Genomic DNA, 17264 nt, shown 5'->3' on the forward strand with positions numbered 1-17264 from the left:
CTCGTCAACTTTGTTTCATGTACTGGTGGTGATATATATGGTTTCCATGCTCTAGCTATGTCATTTTTATCGCACCAATGCTCAATACAATTACTGATGTGCTTTAATGATTGTATTGTTTACTACATTTTGGTTCTCATTTTATGGGCAGATGTTCGAGACCAGCTTGATGTACAACTTTGGTTACCAATCTTGACAGCACATTTGCAACTTTGATTCCATGCTCTAGATTTGTCTTATTGGTTGTACCAATCACTTAGATATGCATCACATTACTTTTGTGCCTGAATTACATTTGAATGTCCTAACAGTTCATTGAAGCAACCTTGGCAGCATATTTGCAACTTGTTTCCATTTTCTAGCTCTGTCATATTTGCAAACCAGATAACGATATTAACCTAACAAACTTCAGTGCCCAAAATACATTTGAATGTCATAACAGTACATTCATTAGTAACTTAAACAGTTAGTAGCTTGGCATCCAAACTAAATTACATGATTCGTCAATCCAGAGGACCAACTTACTAAAGGGCTCGTAGGCACTACAAGTATGATGATCCACCAAAACACAAGCTACGATGAGCTCTGGAAACTAGTACCACCAGAATCAACACTCCCATGTGTAAGTTAAACCAACAGTCTTGGTTAGACATTCTGACATCTTGTGGTCATCAAGCCCACAGGTGCCGCATCACTTGTTTTTCTTCTTCTTGCTCACCTTCCTCCCTGCCTGCTTCAATCTCTCCCTTATTATGTCATTCCTCGTCTTGTAGAGATTCATCCTTTGACCATCACGCCTCATTTTCACATCCGGAGGCCTTAAGCTCAACAACTCTGAATCACTCAGACCAACACTAGACCCTGCAGCACCATACATGTTTCGCATGGATTCACAATCTGTTTCAGTACTAGAAACATACTCAGTGCAACTAGCATTAGCATTCTGTCGGCAAGCACTCCCCTCACTTGATCGACAGCCAAAACCAACCTCCCATGAGTATATATTACAAAACCCTTGTGCTTCACTCACGCAATCAAATGTCATTCCAGGTGAGGGCTCAAATATATATCTTCCCTTTCTATTCGATGCATTGCGTAGCCCCCTCTCAATAGCACCCATCAAGCTTTGGGTGCTCCCTTCAGGTGCATCTTTAGGAAGCCTCTTACTGAAAATGACAGAAACCATATATAGGTACAACTGAATATTTCCCAAACTAGAATCTGTTACGAAATTAGATAAGGTCTTAATGGGAAAAAAAGAACCAGATATAGATTCTAGGCTATATGTAATGGTCAGGTGCATCTTTGATTCATGTGCATTCTTTGCTTTGTTGTTATGTCGGGAGGATTATTCATCGTTCAGCAGTGGTTTCCTCTTGGTTGATTCTGGGACCAAGTAACAAGTACCTAATGTGTTATGTATCTATTTTCCTTTCAATGTGCTATTAACAAACATGATAGCATAGAATTGAGAAAAAAGGATTAAAATGTTTTCATTTCCATTGAGTTGTTGAAGTAAAATAGGGTCAATACATTCATACCCCTTAGGCCATGGCTGACAATCAATTCGTGAACTGATCATTTTCTGGCTGCCAGAATCATTCCCTTCCTGTTCAATTTGTAAGTCACACACGACTCTGATTCATCCTGGTTCCCATCTCCCACGCTTACAAACGAATAAGTCCACATGTCAAAGTAACCAAATAAAAAAATGCTCAGTATCAATTGCAATGGTGGAAGGCATGCAGTGGTGAAATGGTTATCTTTTTCATTCAGGATGTGCTTACCAAAAGGAGGAAGAAGGAGCTTCCACAGGTGAGTTATTCTCCACAGAGCAACTTGCTACATCCATATGAACTCCTGAATCATTGGAACTCTGGTCTTGTCCAACACGGCCAGTAAAAATTTTTTCCTTTCAAGTCATCACTAGCTCGCAGAGTGCAGCACCACTTTGCTTGCTCTCATTACCATATCGTGGAATGTCATTGCGGCACCTGACATCCAAAATGCATAAATGAAAACACAGCTCAGAACAGCTCAGTGGGGAAACTGGGTTGCTTAAAAAATGAGTTCAAGAAATCATCTTGGAATAGAACACATACCATTTTCATTTCCCATCTAGAGGTTGAAGTGTGATTGGAGCATGAATGGGTAGCAGTTAAGAACGGCCGCCTCTTCAATCGAAAGTAACCCCATTGCTGGTTCTGAAAGTTCAAGAAAAGATTGAGTTTGGGTCACCGGGATGACAACCAAAACAAAACCAAAGGCAAAATTGGCTAGTGGATACGGTTAAAAGGTGTCTTTTGCTGTAGGCCACTAAAAAAATATGATTTTGCTGAGAGACATTACAATTCTATGTTAATTTGCCAGGGGACACTATAGCTCATACAATAATATTTTCTATCCAAATGAGTCACAAAACACTCGGACAATTATATCCCTACCGCTGCTATGGCCGGCTCTCTCTCGCGCTCAACGCCGATGGTGGATTTGGATTGGAGCACCTCATTCTGCTCTGTTCCGGCTCCATGGAGGCTTGGCTGCTAGTCATCAACTCGTTGCGCTTGCTGCCGTTGCTGGGGTCGTGGTCGTGATCCGCTTAAGCTGTAGGTGCTCATCGCGGGATCTACAGCAGCTGCTTGTCCACCAGCAGCTCGGGCAACAACGCCGCAAGCCCGCTACGAGGACCAAGGGGACTAGCTAGGGAAGCACAGCTTGGCGCGACCATCAACGCCGGGAAGGCGACGACCAGGAGGTTGAGGATGTCCGCCTGCCCACAACCCTCCATGCGGTGCTCGCTCAAGCGGGCCGTGGTGCTCGATTCCAGCAGTATGGCTTGCTCCCGGCGGCCGCAGCGCTCGATTCCGAGAGTGGGGCTTGCTCCCGGCGGCCGCGGCGCTCGATCCCGGCAGGGATTCCTCCAGGCGGCATCAGCGACGATGAGTTCGCAGGGCGACGATGTACCCGAATCGGCCGGTTGGGGGTAGAATCGAGTCATGCCCAGGTAGAAGATAGTGAAGGGTAGATTAGTCATTTCCAGTATCCTCATATTAAACTTGAATATTATAAGTGGTCTAGTGTCTTAGAGCAAATGGTCACAGAATTATAATGTCTTTTTGCAAAGCCACAAAATTTTAATGATCTACAGCAAAGGACAATTTTTAACGGTGTCCTCTAGCAAATTTTCCCAAAACCGAATGGCGGACTAGAAAACCAGTTCGAGGCTACTACCTGAACCCTCGACTGAAATTGGATGGTCCGACGACTCTACACCATCTCCTCCTCTCTTGAAGCTCGCTGCTCTTTTGCAGCCATAGGTGCTGGTCAACACGTTCCGGGAAACCGGATCTAGGAAGAGGAAGCCGACTCCATGGTTGAGCTGGTGAGGAAGAAAGGGTTCTTGCCCAACAGATGCGATAGTACCTTGAAGGAGAATCCAGATATAGATGTGGGTCCCACCAACTATGCCTCGCTCCGTGCCTGGAGCTAGGGATGGAAACAGTAAGAAAATAGAAAATTTGATATCCGAAAATATTCGAGATATCCAAATCCGTATGCGTATGAATTCGATCTGTTTCCATCCTAAGGGATGGAAATTGGAAGAAAACACAAATATAAAAAAGAAATAACTACAAGCCTCAAAAGGCAACCCAATCTGGTACTTCTCCCGCTTTAAACAATTTGCTGCGCATGCGATGCAACATGTTCACCATGCCCAAGTACAGTACTATGCTAAGGCCATTGCAGGTCGGCACTAACCCCCTGTGCCGGTTCACGTAGTTGTGTTGGGGGAAGTAATGTGCACTATAATTATGTGTCATTAAACGGGTGTCTTTTTTGTTGTGTTGTGGCAAAATAACGACACAGCTGCACTTGATCTCGCATCAGTTCAGCATGCAACATCTACGACAGACACGGAGACACTATACTTGCTTCATACTAGCTAGTAGCCAAGCCAACGAACCACTGATCGATTACCAAGTGATGTTCCGGTGGCCGGCGGTGCTGGCTTCACCGTGGATGGATGAGCCGGCCGGCTCCTCCGCCGCCGCGCCCTGCGGGCTATGCCATGGCACTCGCAGCCTGGGGGCGGGCTTGTCGGGATCCGGGGACTGGGGCGCGGCGCCGACGGGCGTCCTGTCGCGGGCTCGCGGCGGGCGGTGCGTCACCGCCGACACGTCCCCGTCTACGCAACGCAACGGCTTCGCTTCCGAGTCGGGCTACGGACGCGCGCACCACGGTTCGAGTCGAGTCGAGTCGAGTCCAACAAGGAAAGGGCACACGCGTACGTTCCCGAATCTCTCTCTCGTACGTCTGTGCACCGATGCCACGTTTAGCTAGGCGTCCCAGAAAAATCCAAACCACCACCCACGCAAGCGGATCGTCCGCTGGCAAAATCAGATAGATCCTGAGACACATGCAGAAAATCGCAAGCGCGGCTGCTAGCCACGCGGTGAAGCCCCCCGCCGGCGAGAGGAAGGGCCGCGGGGAGACGCCGGAGGCGGCCAGCCCGAGTGCCGGTCAGAACGTCGTCGCCGCCGCCCGCCGGAAGATAACCCATGAGGAGAAGATGGCGGCGCTGCGGTTCATCAAGGCGGCGCACGAGGACGCGCTGCGCTACATTGACATGACGGAGGAGGAGGTGGAGGAGGAGTACCGCCGAGCCGGGAAGCTCCACGTTTATGACCCGGACACGGAGTGGCAGAAGCGCTACGCTAGAGTTGGTAGAATGTACCCCCCGCCCAAGTTCCTCGCCCCAGAACTCGACGAGTTCACCAAGCTCCTCGAGGAAGACGAGAACGGCTATCCTATCGGGCTAGCCGGTTGCGTTGGTATCTTTGAATAATAAAAGTAACAGTGGTAGCGGTCCAAGAAAACCAGGTTAGTTAGTAGATCGTCGGATGTTGTGGTGAATTCATCATTGACAACTTTGATGTTTTTCTTATGATTTTCCAAGTTCAGTTGATTCTTGACGATGGATAACCCCACCACATCTTTCTGCATACTTCTACCGAATATATATATATATATATATAATACGAGTTTATATGAAATCTTGGATTTCTTGGACGTACCAATTCTCTTTTCTTTTGGGCAGGCGTACGGATTAGTATTGGTGATTATCCAGTGATCGGGCTGAATGGTGCTATGTGACCACGCGCGATCGTCGGTCCGGCATGCACGCGGGCATGGAGTCCCAAGCGCCGCCGGCAGGGAACGCGCGGGCCGCCGGCCGGCCGGAAGACACGAGACGAGGGGTCTCCGTTCATCGCCCATCGGTCGTCCATGCGCGACTCGGCTCCGTCCGGCATGTCTTCGTGTTCCTGCCTGACAGAATTGATAGTCAGATTCACAGCGAACGCTCACGGCAACGGCAATACTTGGTCGTCCGCCCATGTTTAAAAAAAAAAGAAGATCCGGACTGATTTGCGCTAGCCGCTGCCCGCTAGGACGTGCGCTACTTCCATTTTTGCGCTACCACCACTTTCGGATTTTTTTGACGCCTCTCATTTGAATACGTAGCTGTAGCATTTGTTCATATACGCACGCACCATCTTATACACGCACACCATACTCACACCACCACTTTCGTATCCTAGCACACGTACGTAGCCATAATTCAGCCCGTAAGGCCTTGTTGGTGACTCCAATGATGGCCCAATTCATGCGCGCGCCCCAGGACTGCCACTTTTTTTTGGAAGGGACTGCTAACTTTATCTACCCATAAACACCGATTGAATTTAGCTAGGGCCACTCACGATTTTGCCTCCCACAGAGATGAGTTTTGCCTGGTACACCCCAAATTATCCACCCAGAATTCCAACGCCATCAAAATCAAAGGCTCAGATGTCTTCCAGGGAGGCTTCAACGCGATCAATGGTCGGAAATGTAAGGATCCACCAGACTCAACGGACCCGAATTTTCATTCCACTTTGGTTCACTCGCATCTCACATCCGCCCTCCGCTTCCCTCTCCCGCGCTCCCTTTGTCACTCGGTCGCGGTTCGATTCGGGTGCGATTAGGCATCACCAGAGGCGATGGTTTGGCCAACCATCATCTGAATCATCGGCGGTGTGTTGGGCCATATTTTAGCGTTTGTTGGGCCATATCTTAGTATTTCGAGCTATACTGTAGGTTGTTAAATTAAATAAATAACAGATGCATGCATGCAGTGGAATTGACGACATCATCCACGTGCAAAGGGAGGTTCATATTAAAAAGTCTATAAATATTAAACCGTGCATCTAAATTAAATTCCAATTGCACCATCATCTTTCTTGTTACAAGATCTTCAAAACAAGACTACACTTGCCTATGTTTACATGATATTTTCCAAATACATTTTTTGAGTACCAAATAATTATTTTCGGATGCTAGGAACAAATATTTTAACAATATGAACAAATAATTATTTTTAAAACAAAAAATTAAACATGGCGAACAAAAAATAATATACCGCGAACAAAATATTAAACATCGCGAACATTTGATTATATAGCCTAAATAATGGAAGATGGATATTGCGAACAAATGATTCAGCATCGTCGAACAATTTAGTCTAGAGTCAAGTCTATTTTACCCCCCTCATCTCATCTTGGCATTTAAAATACCCCCCTCAACTCACAAACCAGACATTACCGGTACCTCTGCTTGCAATACCGTTTAATTAACCCCCCCGCGCCCCCTTGACCCTGTTTTCGCTGCCACCTCAGCCCGGTTGTCGCCACGTCTGCCCTGCCACGTCAGGGCGAGCCCAATACCACGCCCCGGCCCAAAACGCACGAAGGCAGTCCTCCATTCGCAGCCGCCGCCGCCAACGTCGCCCTCTGTCGCTGACCAATTCGCCGTCGCTGCCATTCCCCCCGCCGGCAGCTCCCATCTCCGCCGCCGCCGCCGGCGGCTCCCTTCTGCGCTGCCCTTCCCCCCAGCCTTCCTTCTCCCAACGATGCACGGCTGTGTATCTAAATAGCATACTTCCCCAGGTTTGTTACCTCTAATTTCTAGGGTTCTATGAAATTAGATGTCTCGATTTCTCTGTTTGAACCATCGTTTCCTCTATCATGTTTGGTTGTAGGTTTTTATCTGGATTTAGGATCTGTTGAAATGGATTTGATAGACTTCATTGCTGTTCGGTTCCACTTTCTTGGTCACTTCATCAGTCATGGCACGAAGGTAGATTATGTAGGTGGTTCAGAAGCAATGTCTTACATAGACAGAGATAAACTGTCGTTGCCAGAGGTAGTGGGACACCTAAAGGACCACTACAATGTGGAAGAAGGCTCTTTGCTTCACTGGTTGTTCCCAGGAAAGGATATGAGCAGTGGGCTTAGAGTACTATTAGACGATGGTGTGTGCCAGTACATGTCACAGTGTGTAACTGAAGGTGGAGTTGCTGATGTCTATGTAGAGCATGGTAGTGGCACCAAAGTTGCAAATGAAAACAGCAACGATTCAGATGTCCAGGTCATTGGAAGCAAGGAAGTAAGCTTGTCTCCAACATTTGGGGCGGTGGAAGTATCAGGGAGCAAGAAATTGGAGTTATCAGCAAAGGATAATGTCAGTGCAATGAGTCAAGTAGAAGTACTGCAGGTTACTAGTTCAGATGACAGTGATTATTTGCCTGGTGACAACAGTTCTTCAGAGGTAGATGATGAAGTTGAACAGATTGTAAAGAAATTCAAGGAGTACAAGAAGAAATGTAAGTCAGGAGAAATTGCTAATTTAGATGATGTTGTGTGCTCAGGTAAAGGTGCGGCAAACAGTCCTGATGGATTGGGAATCGATGACGGAGATGAAACACCCTATGAAGACAGTAGTGAAGCGGAGGAGGAGTCCTATGAGTCAGGTAGCGATGAGGGATCAGTGAGGCAAGTCTCCCAGTTTCCTAGATATAAGAGTACAGGGCATAGGGCTGAGTTTTGTTTAGGAACGAAGTTTTCAAACAAGAGAGATTTCAAAGAGGCAGTGAGGCTGTATGCTCTCCAGCAGAGGAAGGTCATCAACTTTGTGAAGGATGAAGGATATAGAGTTAGAGCCAAGTGTGACTGGCCTAGTTGCCCATGGGTATGTCTCCTGTCCACCAATTCAAGGACAGATAGTTGGCAAATAGCTAGCTTCACAGATGAGCACAACTGTCCTTCAAGAAGAGATAACAAGTTAGTAACATCAAGGAGGATAGCTAATAAGTATGAAAACATCATTAGAGCAAATCCGCAATGGAACTTGTTGCATATGAAGGCAACTGTGCAAGAAGACATGTTTGCCGATGTAAGCATGTCAAAGCTGAAAAGGGCTAAATCAATAGTGATTGACAAGATGTTTAGGTCAGCAAAGGAAGAATATGGCAGAGTGTATGACTACCAGAATGAACTGCTGAGGAGCAATCCAGGGAGCACTGTCATAGTCAAAGTTTTCAATGCTGGATCAGAAGCTGTGTTTTCTCGGTTCTATGTATGCTTTCATGCATTGAAGCAAGGTTTCATGGCTGGGTGCAGAAAGGTGATTGGTTTGGATGGTTGTTTCTTCAAGGGCTGTACAAATGGTGAGTTGTTATGTGCACTTGGGAGAGATGCAAACAATTAGATGTATCCATTGGCTTGGGCTGTGGTGGAGAAGGAAACAAATGAGTCTTGGGACTGGTTTTGTGATCTTTTATTTAGAGACATACAACTTGGGGATGGAGAAGGTTGGGTAGTTATCTCTGATCAGCAAAAAGGGATACTAAAAGCTGTAGAAAAATGGGCACCAAGAGCAGAGCACAGGAACTGTGCTAGACATGTATATGCCAATTGGAGGAAGAAGTTCAAGAAGAAAGACTTCCAGAAACCATGGTGGAGATGTGCCAAGTCAAGTTGCATGACACTATTCAATCACAACAAGGCATTGTTGGCTAAGCACACACCAGAAGGTGCAAGGGCTTTGGCCAATTCAGAGCCAGAACATTACTGCAGAGCTTACTTCAAATTGGGTTCTAACTGTGATTCGTGTGACAATAACATTTGTGAGTCTTTTAACAAGTGGATTGTTGAAGCCAGATTCTTTCCAATTATTAGCATGTTGGAGGCAATTCGGTGCAAGGTGATGGTTAGGATCCAGCAGCAAAGAGAGAAAGCTCAGAGGTGGACTGGAAAGATATGCCCTAACATTTACAAGAAATTGAAGCTATTCATCAACCTTTCTGCAAATTGTCATGCCATAGCCAATGGGCTGGATTCATATGAAGTTAAGCATTGGGAACATTGATTTGTTGTCAATCTATTGGAAAAAACATGCAGCTGCAGATATTGGCAATTAACTGGACTGCCTTGCTGCCATGCAATATCATGTATTTTCTACAAGACAAATTGCTTCGATGACTACATTGCAGATTGCTACTCCATTGACCACTTCAAAAGAACATATGAATATTGCCTTCAACCTGTAGAGGGCATGTCTGCATGGCAACTGTCAGACAAACCGAGGCCCAAAGCACCTGGATATGTTAAGATGCCTGGCAGACCAAAAAAATCTAGAAGGAGGGAACCAGGGGAATCATCCAAGAAGAAGAGGATGTCTAAGGCCGGCACAAGGGTGAGGTGTCGCAGATGCAAGGGCCTTGGGCACAACGCAATCACTTGTGAGAGAAGAAACGGACCATTCTCGCAGCCAGCAGGTAAAGCACCAACTGCATCACACGAAGGAGGCAGGGCAGCAGCATCATCACCACCAGCTAATAATGCAATGGTTATCTCTTCATCTATATGATATTTTTAGTTGTCCGTTCAGATTTGTTACCTCTTCAACTATAGAGTACTCTCAACTATATGATACATTTTGCAGGTAGTTGTGCATACTTCACAGCAAAGTGCAGCCAGTGGAACAAAAAGAAAGAGAGGTGCTTCCACAGACATCGAGATTAGTTCTCAGTCACATGGTTCAGTGAACAGAATGAACAGAAGCAAAACAAGTGTAAGTTGACAGTAACTACTGTGTTCTATGCTGGATTCACTCACATTTGTGACTAACATTGGTTACTCCAAACAGGGTGCTACAACAACTGCAAGGGCAAAAGTTCAAACTCAACTAGGTGGCACTTCATCTATCCACTTAGAAGCTAATGTACCAACTTTTCAAGCTTGTTCCAGGGTGGATGTAACTGTCACTAGTGGAACTGCTAGTGCCCAAGTGGAAGCTCGTGAACCTCCAAAGAAACTGACACCAAGAAGGGCAAGGAAGGTGCCAGCTATCATGTCTCCTGATGACTAAACTGGATGGGTCCTATTGTGTTAGTGTCCTGATGAGTGAACTGGATGTGTCCTACTGTGTTAGTGTCCTATGTTGGACCATGTGTTCAAATTGAAGTTCAATTTGTGTTAAACAATGTTAGTAAACTGTGATGGACCATGTGTTGAACTTGATTTCAATGTGTGTTAAATTATGGAGTACTCTAAATTATGCCATATGTCCCTCTGTGTACTCATCAAACATGACAGCATCTGCCATTCCATTCCATTCCATTCCATTGCATTAAATTTCAGAGTACATTGGTTTTCAACATACAGAACATTAGCAGCCCAATACAAACAGCAAGTGCATACAACAGTATAGCCCTTTGCCTGTTTAATTCATTCACTCTTTCACCTAGCACAACTACTTCATGGTCTTTGGCCTGCATTGCAAGTCTGGCGGCTTGGAGCTCTGCTTCTTTTTCAGCTCTTGTCTCCTCTAGCTTTTCCCTGGCATCAACAACTGCAGCAACCATCTCTTCCTTCTCCCTTCTGAACTTCCACACCATGTCGCGCAGATCAATCAGCAAGCTTCGCACAAAGGGAGTGGTTGTTGATTCTTCTGCCCAATCCCACAAACGACATCCACCAACCTACAGAGAATGAGATCCAAGAGTACTCAAGAATAAATCACACTTCACTCCAAAAGCTGAAATTTTTCTGTACACCGATCCTTACCCGGGCTCTTAAACACTTGTAGTACCTACGTCCTGGGTTATCATCGCTCCAGGATATCCATCGGGCTGCCTTCTGCTGGCAGTGGCACATATACGGTGGCCAGTAATCTGTGGGCTTCTCTCGGTATGGAATCGGGGAAGGTGCCGCAGCCCCGTCCATCCTCGGCCACGAAGCCCGGGATGACGAGCTCGATGAACCGGTCGAACGAGCTGGGCTACCCCTCATGGCGTCGTGGCGTGCGGAACCTGGCGGCAGCGAAGGAGGGACCTTGCGGCGCAGAAGGGAGCCGCCAGCGATGGCGGCGGAGATGGGAGCTGCCGGCGGGGGGAATGACGTCGACGGTGAATCGGGCAGCGGCAAAGGGCGAATCGTTGGGAGAAGGAAGGCTGGGGGGAAGGGCGACGCAGAAAGGAGCCGCCGGCGGCTGCGGCGGAGATGGGAGCTGCCGGCGGGGGGAATGGCAGCGACGGCGAATCGGTCAGCTGCAGAGGGCGACGTTGGCGGCGGCTGCGAATGGACGACTGCCTTCGTGCGTTTTGGGCCGGGGCGTGGTATTGGGCTCGCCCTGACGTGGCAGGGCAGACGTGGCGACAACCGGGCTGAGGTGGCAGCGAAAACAGGGTCAAGGGGGCGCGGGGGGGGGGGGGGGGGGTTAATTAAACGGTATTGCAAGTAGAGGTACTAGTAATGTCTGGTTTGTGAGTTGAGGGAGGTATTTTAAACGCCAAGATGAGATGAGGGGGGTAAAATAGACTTGACTCTTTAGCCTACAACGGGAACAAGTAATTTGGCTTTATGAAAAAATTAGTTACGTGTAGATAGATAATGTTACATGAAGAATTACAAGCATATACTCAAACCAAATGAGTTAAAAAGAACTAACTAAAAAACAAGAAACATTAACTAAATAAAAATTGAAATAAGAAGAAAAAGAATGAAATGAAAATATCAGATAGAGGAAGGGGGCAAATCATAAGAAATTATATGAAAAAAACATTAAGAATCACTATATTTATAGTAATCATAGTCTTAGTCTATAGAAAAATAGAGAATAGTGGATGAAAATATTAGAAGAAATAAAAAATAAACAACGTAGAAAATAAATAAAAAGAAATATCTACCGGAACATTGCAAATGAATAGTAAAAATAAATAGAAGAAAATTAGTAACAAAACCAAACAAAAAGAAATAATATATATCTGTGCATGCAGCAGAAAAAACAAAAAGAAAGAAATAAACATCCGTGCATGCAGCATGCATGTACATGCAACAGCCGTGTAGAAGCGCGGGTCTCAAAAAGAAGCAACATTAAAAAAGAGATACTTGGTCCAATCAGACTACTAGTCTGGGCTAAATAAAAAAAATGGACAGCCCAATAAATAGCGCGAGATCCTTCAGGCGATGGATCTGATATTTGAAGCGCGCGCGATGCATAGCCCTCGCGGTTCGATTCCCCCCTCTATTTTCTCTTTTTTTTTTCTCCTCTCTTTTCTCTTTTATTCTCCCCCCAAATCCGGCGGCCAGCAAGAGGACCGGCGGCGGGTGGGGCCCCGAGCTGCTGTCCCCCACACGGCTGCGGCCAGCTGCCCCGCGCCGCCTGCTCAGCTCGCTCCACTCTGCTCACGCCGGCCCCTCGCGCCCCGCCGCGCCGGACGCTCTGCTCGCACTGTCCGCGCCGCCGCCCCGCTCCGCTCGGCGGCGCCCCGCTCCGCTCGGCGGCGCCCCGCCCCGCGCCAGCCTCCGCGGCCCTGCGTGTGCTGCGCGCTGGCCGCCGCCAGTTGATGCTGCAGCCGCGCCACGCTGCCCTTGCCGCGCCTCTATGCTGCTGTGCAGGGGGGCAAGGGAGAGGGGAAGTGGTGGCCGCGCGACGCCGCGAGGGAGGACGACCTGGGAGCGGCGGCGGGGCGTCTCAAGGACTGGGGGACGGCGGCGCAGCGGCGCTTGGGCACATCGACCCGTGGATGCAACCCGGCCGCGTCAGCGGCCTGCCCGCTCCACCCCGGTCATGTCGACCCGCGGCGGAGGTGGCGCCTGCACCCCTGGCCGACGGCTCTCTTGCGCCTGCGCCCCTGGCCGACGACTCTCTTGCGCCTGCGCCCCTGGCCGGCGGCCCCCTAGCGCCTGCGCATCTATCGAGCCTGAGTGGGCCGCAACCACTTGCGTCAGATCTATCTCCTGATTCAAATCTCCTCCCTGTCAAGCTTCTTGTCCCGTGGCTTGAATCCACGTCTACTTGTCCCTGCAGCAGCATCTCGCCCTTTTCCCTGCAGCGAAGAGGAGGTGGCCGCACTAGAGCAGATGGCATCATCTTCGACCTGAAGACTTCCCTGTTTACCAATAACTGCTGTAGTTCGGAGGTGCAGCACAACATCTCTCCCTCCTCTCTGTATTCTGCTACTTCTTTTCCCCTTAACAGAAGCTGAAGTTTGTATCAGGTATTCTTCCTCCTATCTGTATTGTTCATCTTGATCTATTGTTTAGTTGACCAATTATGCTCATTCACGTTATGGAGTACGATCTACCATTGCTCTGTAGTTTCTTACAATCCAAATAGTACATCATTCCAAGTAAAAACTGATAAACATAAAAGGCCAAGCAAACCTACTAATTTTTATTTTAAGCAAAGCTACTGATGCTAGACAAATGAATTGAGTTTTGACTGGAGAATATACAATAGATTGTTATTTTCCTAGCTGCTGAGCATACCTGTTTTAGATTGAGTTTGACTGCCAGATATAAAGTTATGTGTACTTGGAGAATATAGAGCATACCAGTTTCTTATTGAGTTTTAAGGCTTGTTAATATAATATTATCACTGATATATTTGTTAACATAGGTGAGTTGTTTTAGTATGATCATGTACATATCTTTCATGTGAGAGTTCCATACCTTAAACATTGCAGAGGTGTGCATTCATATGTGAGTTTGTTAATCTCTAAATATGTAAGTGAGTTGGATCTGTTCATGCCTGAATATACCATTCATATAATATGTTGGTAAGTCAGAGGTGTGCATTCATATGTTGGTAACCTTTTTGCCTGAATGCTTGTCGTGATCCAGTCATATGCTTGCATGATGTCTAGATATTTGTGCTGCACATATAATACTTTAGGCAGTTGCACAATGGTATAGTTGCAAGAAAATTAATAAAGTTCAATTGTATCATGGTTTAATTAGTAAAAATAGAAAAACTTTCACTTTCCAGCTCAGCTGTAACTTCTTGCTGATTAAACTAATCGGACCAACTATTGTTGTATGTCAGGATGGGATTCTGCATATGTTTTCTTATTGGTTCATATCCCCTGGGTTATGCTATTTTGCCTGCAAAATGTTAGCTAAGTGCTTACATTTGCCTTGGGCAGACCTTTGGAAAATTGAAGAACCACTGAGCTCAGTAGGTGAGACAAATTCCCTCTCTTCATTTTTGTTTTGTCATATAAAACAATAGTTAGCTTCTCTGAGTTGTGACCTCATGCATGCTAAACAAGATGTCTATATAATACTTCTTGCTTTGTCTTAAAACTAATTCTTATGGTCTACATTTACATATTACAAGTTTAAGTACAGTACTCTGATGCTTTCAGTGTTGTGTTGGATCCTTAGCCTAAGCCCTAAGGACATATGTGAGTCGTATTATTTTTTAACCTTGGGAATGATGATCAATTTGATTGACAGGTTTTGATCACTTGGTATGCCTGAATCTCAATTTTAGTAGTCCATTCCTCTATGCCGGTCAAGCACAATTAGAAGTTTCTAATTGAATAATTAGTACCAAGATTTGATGAATTGAGTCTATAAACTTCTAATATGGCACTGCAACTATGTGCTATGAAAAATCATGATATGGTGCTGCAAAACAAGCAATGAATGGGGTTAGAGGCTGCAGTGGAGGCTGCCATCGAGTTCTTGGAAAAGGCGGCCAATGCGTACTACTCCAATCACACTATCTATTAATGATGGAATAGCTCGCTCATGGTAGCGTGCAGTCAAGGTGCAATGCTGCTAAATGGTGGCATGGACTCCTCTTGTGGACATGCGGCTAGAGCTTGGAGTTATGCAGGCCCGGCTCTGGGGCCATGCGGCGGAGGCGACGGCCGGGGGCCCAGGGAGGAAGGGGGCCCAAAATTTTCAGTACCTAGTAGTCTAGTACTAGTAGGCTGCAGACCATGATGTTTGGTCAAAAACAAAAGCCCAAGTCGCAGGAAAGAAAAGGGCTGCTTGCTGAAACTAGACGCTCCGCCTCCGAGTCCCCCACATGGATCGCACGCCGCCTGCCCCGCAAGAGAGGAGACTATGGGCAGACGCCGGACGAGATGGAGGAGATTAATTAGACGCCAGATGAAACTATGAAAGTCTGCGCGATGGCGCCGTTGCTGGCCTGCCGCCCCTGCAGCCCGTGCTGCCTGGGCACGTGCACCTGCCGCCTGGGCACCTGCGTCTCTACCTCCGCTGGCCGCTGCATGGTAATTCTATTTCAATCTTTATTTTATTTATTAGCAATGTTAGATATTTGAAGCAACGAAAAAATTATTTGAGGTTATAACAAAGATTGAATGGCTTAGGTAGGTGCAGTATTGAGAAGGATACCTTGACAACATTGATCTTGATATTATTTTTAATGATATTACATCAAAAAATGCCCGAATGAGTTTTTTTGCGAAGGAATAAAGCATTATTATTGATCGAGTTATGGAGCTTATTTATTATTTAAGGTAATTATACTCGTTTTATTTTCCATTTTTTTAGTTTGTACTGTAACCATTGTTCTTAAAAAATTATATATACATCATTAGTACTATTATCTTCTGTATAGTATTACAAAATAAAAAATATTTAGTCTAAAGGGCCCATAAAGTCGGGTTCACTCGGGGGCCCTTGAAATCTTAGAGCCGGCCCTGGAGCTATGGAGAGGATAGAGAGAGAGAGGGTGTGCATGGAGAAGAAAAGAAATGGTAAATTACTTGTTAAGTGAGTCCTACATAATTATGAGCTTTGATCTCCATGTCAGTCGGCCGTTGGACATGGTCTAACTGAACGTAGGATACATTCTCCAGCTCCTCTTTGACTGGCAACTATTAACTGAACCCAGGATGGAGCAGGAATAAATGGCCGTCGGAGCAGAGCAGCCGGCTGCTTCTCCAGTTCGTCACAGAGCCTCCAGATTGACTGGATTCCAGGCATGCCCTCCAGCCATTCGATGAAATACCTAATGATAATATTCCATTAACATCTTTGCCCTGTAGGTGGTCTCCACACTGACGTTTTATTGAATAATGAATCATATTCAATTAACATCTGTGCCACAATATTGAGTGATGATTCAAGGTGGAGCTGATTTGAAATCGGTGTTTTGCAATGTTTAGAACATGAGTGAAAATACCATTGATCCAATATTCTGATTTAATGATCATCAGAAGCTGCGGCATGCTTGGAAGGGATTCGGCGGAAGCTGCAGCATGCTTGAGTCTAACAGCTTGTGAGTTTTTCTTTTTGACATGTGAAAGTACAACCTGCTCGCTCCTGATGGCATCGATGACACATGAAGCAAGTACAATGAGCATGCAAAATAAAGTTCTTTGATCCAAAATGAACTCATGAGTTTTGTCATTAGGTCCTGTCAAAGACTGAGTATTGTTTCCAAGTTTTGTGTCTCATGTAATGACATTGTTGAATACGGAATAATATAGCTCTCTTTGGCTAAGAAAAATATTGTTCACTTTAGTTGTGTGTTCCTGCTGTAATAATGAATCTAAATCTTTTGAAACTAAGTATTATGCGGGTAAATCATTTTTTATTGTTTGATTAGTAATAGTCATAATGTTGATTTTGGAATTTGTTTTGGCATTAGGTTTTTCTGCTATACAATTAGTATGGGACAACCATTTTATTTACTGCACTTGCTCACAAAAAAAATTGTTTTACTCACATTCTTTTCTTTAATAGAGGGGGAACTAGGAATGTCGGATGTTGGGGACACCTTGCTTGATGTTGCTATAGGTACTGACCACGATTTCAAAATTATTGATATGCTGGGTGGAACCGGGCAAGAAACAAATAATTCGGTTGAAGTCTCAGCTAAAAATGATGTGCAACAAGAACCATGTAAGCTTTCTTATTCTAATATTTTTTTATTACAGCTTTACATTTCAATAAACTAAAAATAACTTTTTGTGACAGGGAGAGGAAGGAAATAACAATGTTGTCGATGTTGTCACAGAGGTGGACCACAATTTAAAATCAGTTCAAATGTTGGTTGCAACTGAGGTTGAGCAACATACACATAAGCACGCTGGCTTTCCCCATTTGAATTGAAAAAAATGT

The 17264-nt window shown here is 45.8% G+C and overlaps 3 protein-coding genes across 5 annotated transcripts; 2 read left to right on the forward strand and 1 right to left on the reverse strand.

Moving 5' to 3' along the window:
• Positions 1 to 393: 393 nt before the first annotated feature.
• Positions 394 to 3452, reverse strand: LOC120705627. Of its 3 annotated transcripts, XR_005688014.1 has the most exons (5): positions 3232 to 3446; positions 2103 to 2204; positions 1788 to 1994; positions 1542 to 1666; positions 394 to 1166 (listed from the first exon to the last, which is right to left on the reverse strand). XR_005688014.1 is itself a non-coding variant. In XM_039990074.1 (2 exons), the coding sequence occupies exons 1-2, from the start codon at positions 1580 to 1582 to the stop codon at positions 692 to 694; spliced, it is 516 nt and encodes a 171-aa protein (XP_039846008.1). In that variant the 5' UTR covers positions 1583 to 1778; the 3' UTR covers positions 394 to 691. The 3 variants fall into 3 exon arrangements, 1 of the variants encoding a protein (XP_039846008.1); XR_005688015.1 differs by lacking the exon at positions 1542 to 1666 and having other exon boundaries at positions 3232 to 3452; XM_039990074.1 differs by lacking the exons at positions 1788 to 1994; positions 2103 to 2204; positions 3232 to 3446 and having other exon boundaries at positions 1542 to 1778.
• A 3431-nt stretch (positions 3453 to 6883) lies between these two features.
• LOC120710417 lies at positions 6884 to 9283 on the forward strand. The gene is made up of 2 exons (XM_039996107.1): positions 6884 to 6983; positions 7076 to 9283. The coding sequence occupies exon 2, from the start codon at positions 7105 to 7107 to the stop codon at positions 8581 to 8583; it is 1479 nt and encodes a 492-aa protein (XP_039852041.1). The 5' UTR covers positions 6884 to 6983; positions 7076 to 7104; the 3' UTR covers positions 8584 to 9283.
• LOC120709416 lies at positions 9248 to 10245 on the forward strand. Its single transcript, XM_039995048.1, has 3 exons — positions 9248 to 9723; positions 9820 to 9948; positions 10024 to 10245. Exons 1-3 carry the CDS (start codon positions 9430 to 9432, stop codon positions 10243 to 10245), a joined length of 645 nt encoding a protein of 214 aa, XP_039850982.1. The 5' UTR covers positions 9248 to 9429.
• The last annotated feature ends 7019 nt before the right edge of the window (positions 10246 to 17264 follow it).

Source organism: Panicum virgatum, chromosome 5K, assembly GCF_016808335.1.
Source record: "Panicum virgatum strain AP13 chromosome 5K, P.virgatum_v5, whole genome shotgun sequence".
NCBI classification, from domain to species: domain Eukaryota; kingdom Viridiplantae; phylum Streptophyta; class Magnoliopsida; order Poales; family Poaceae; genus Panicum; species Panicum virgatum.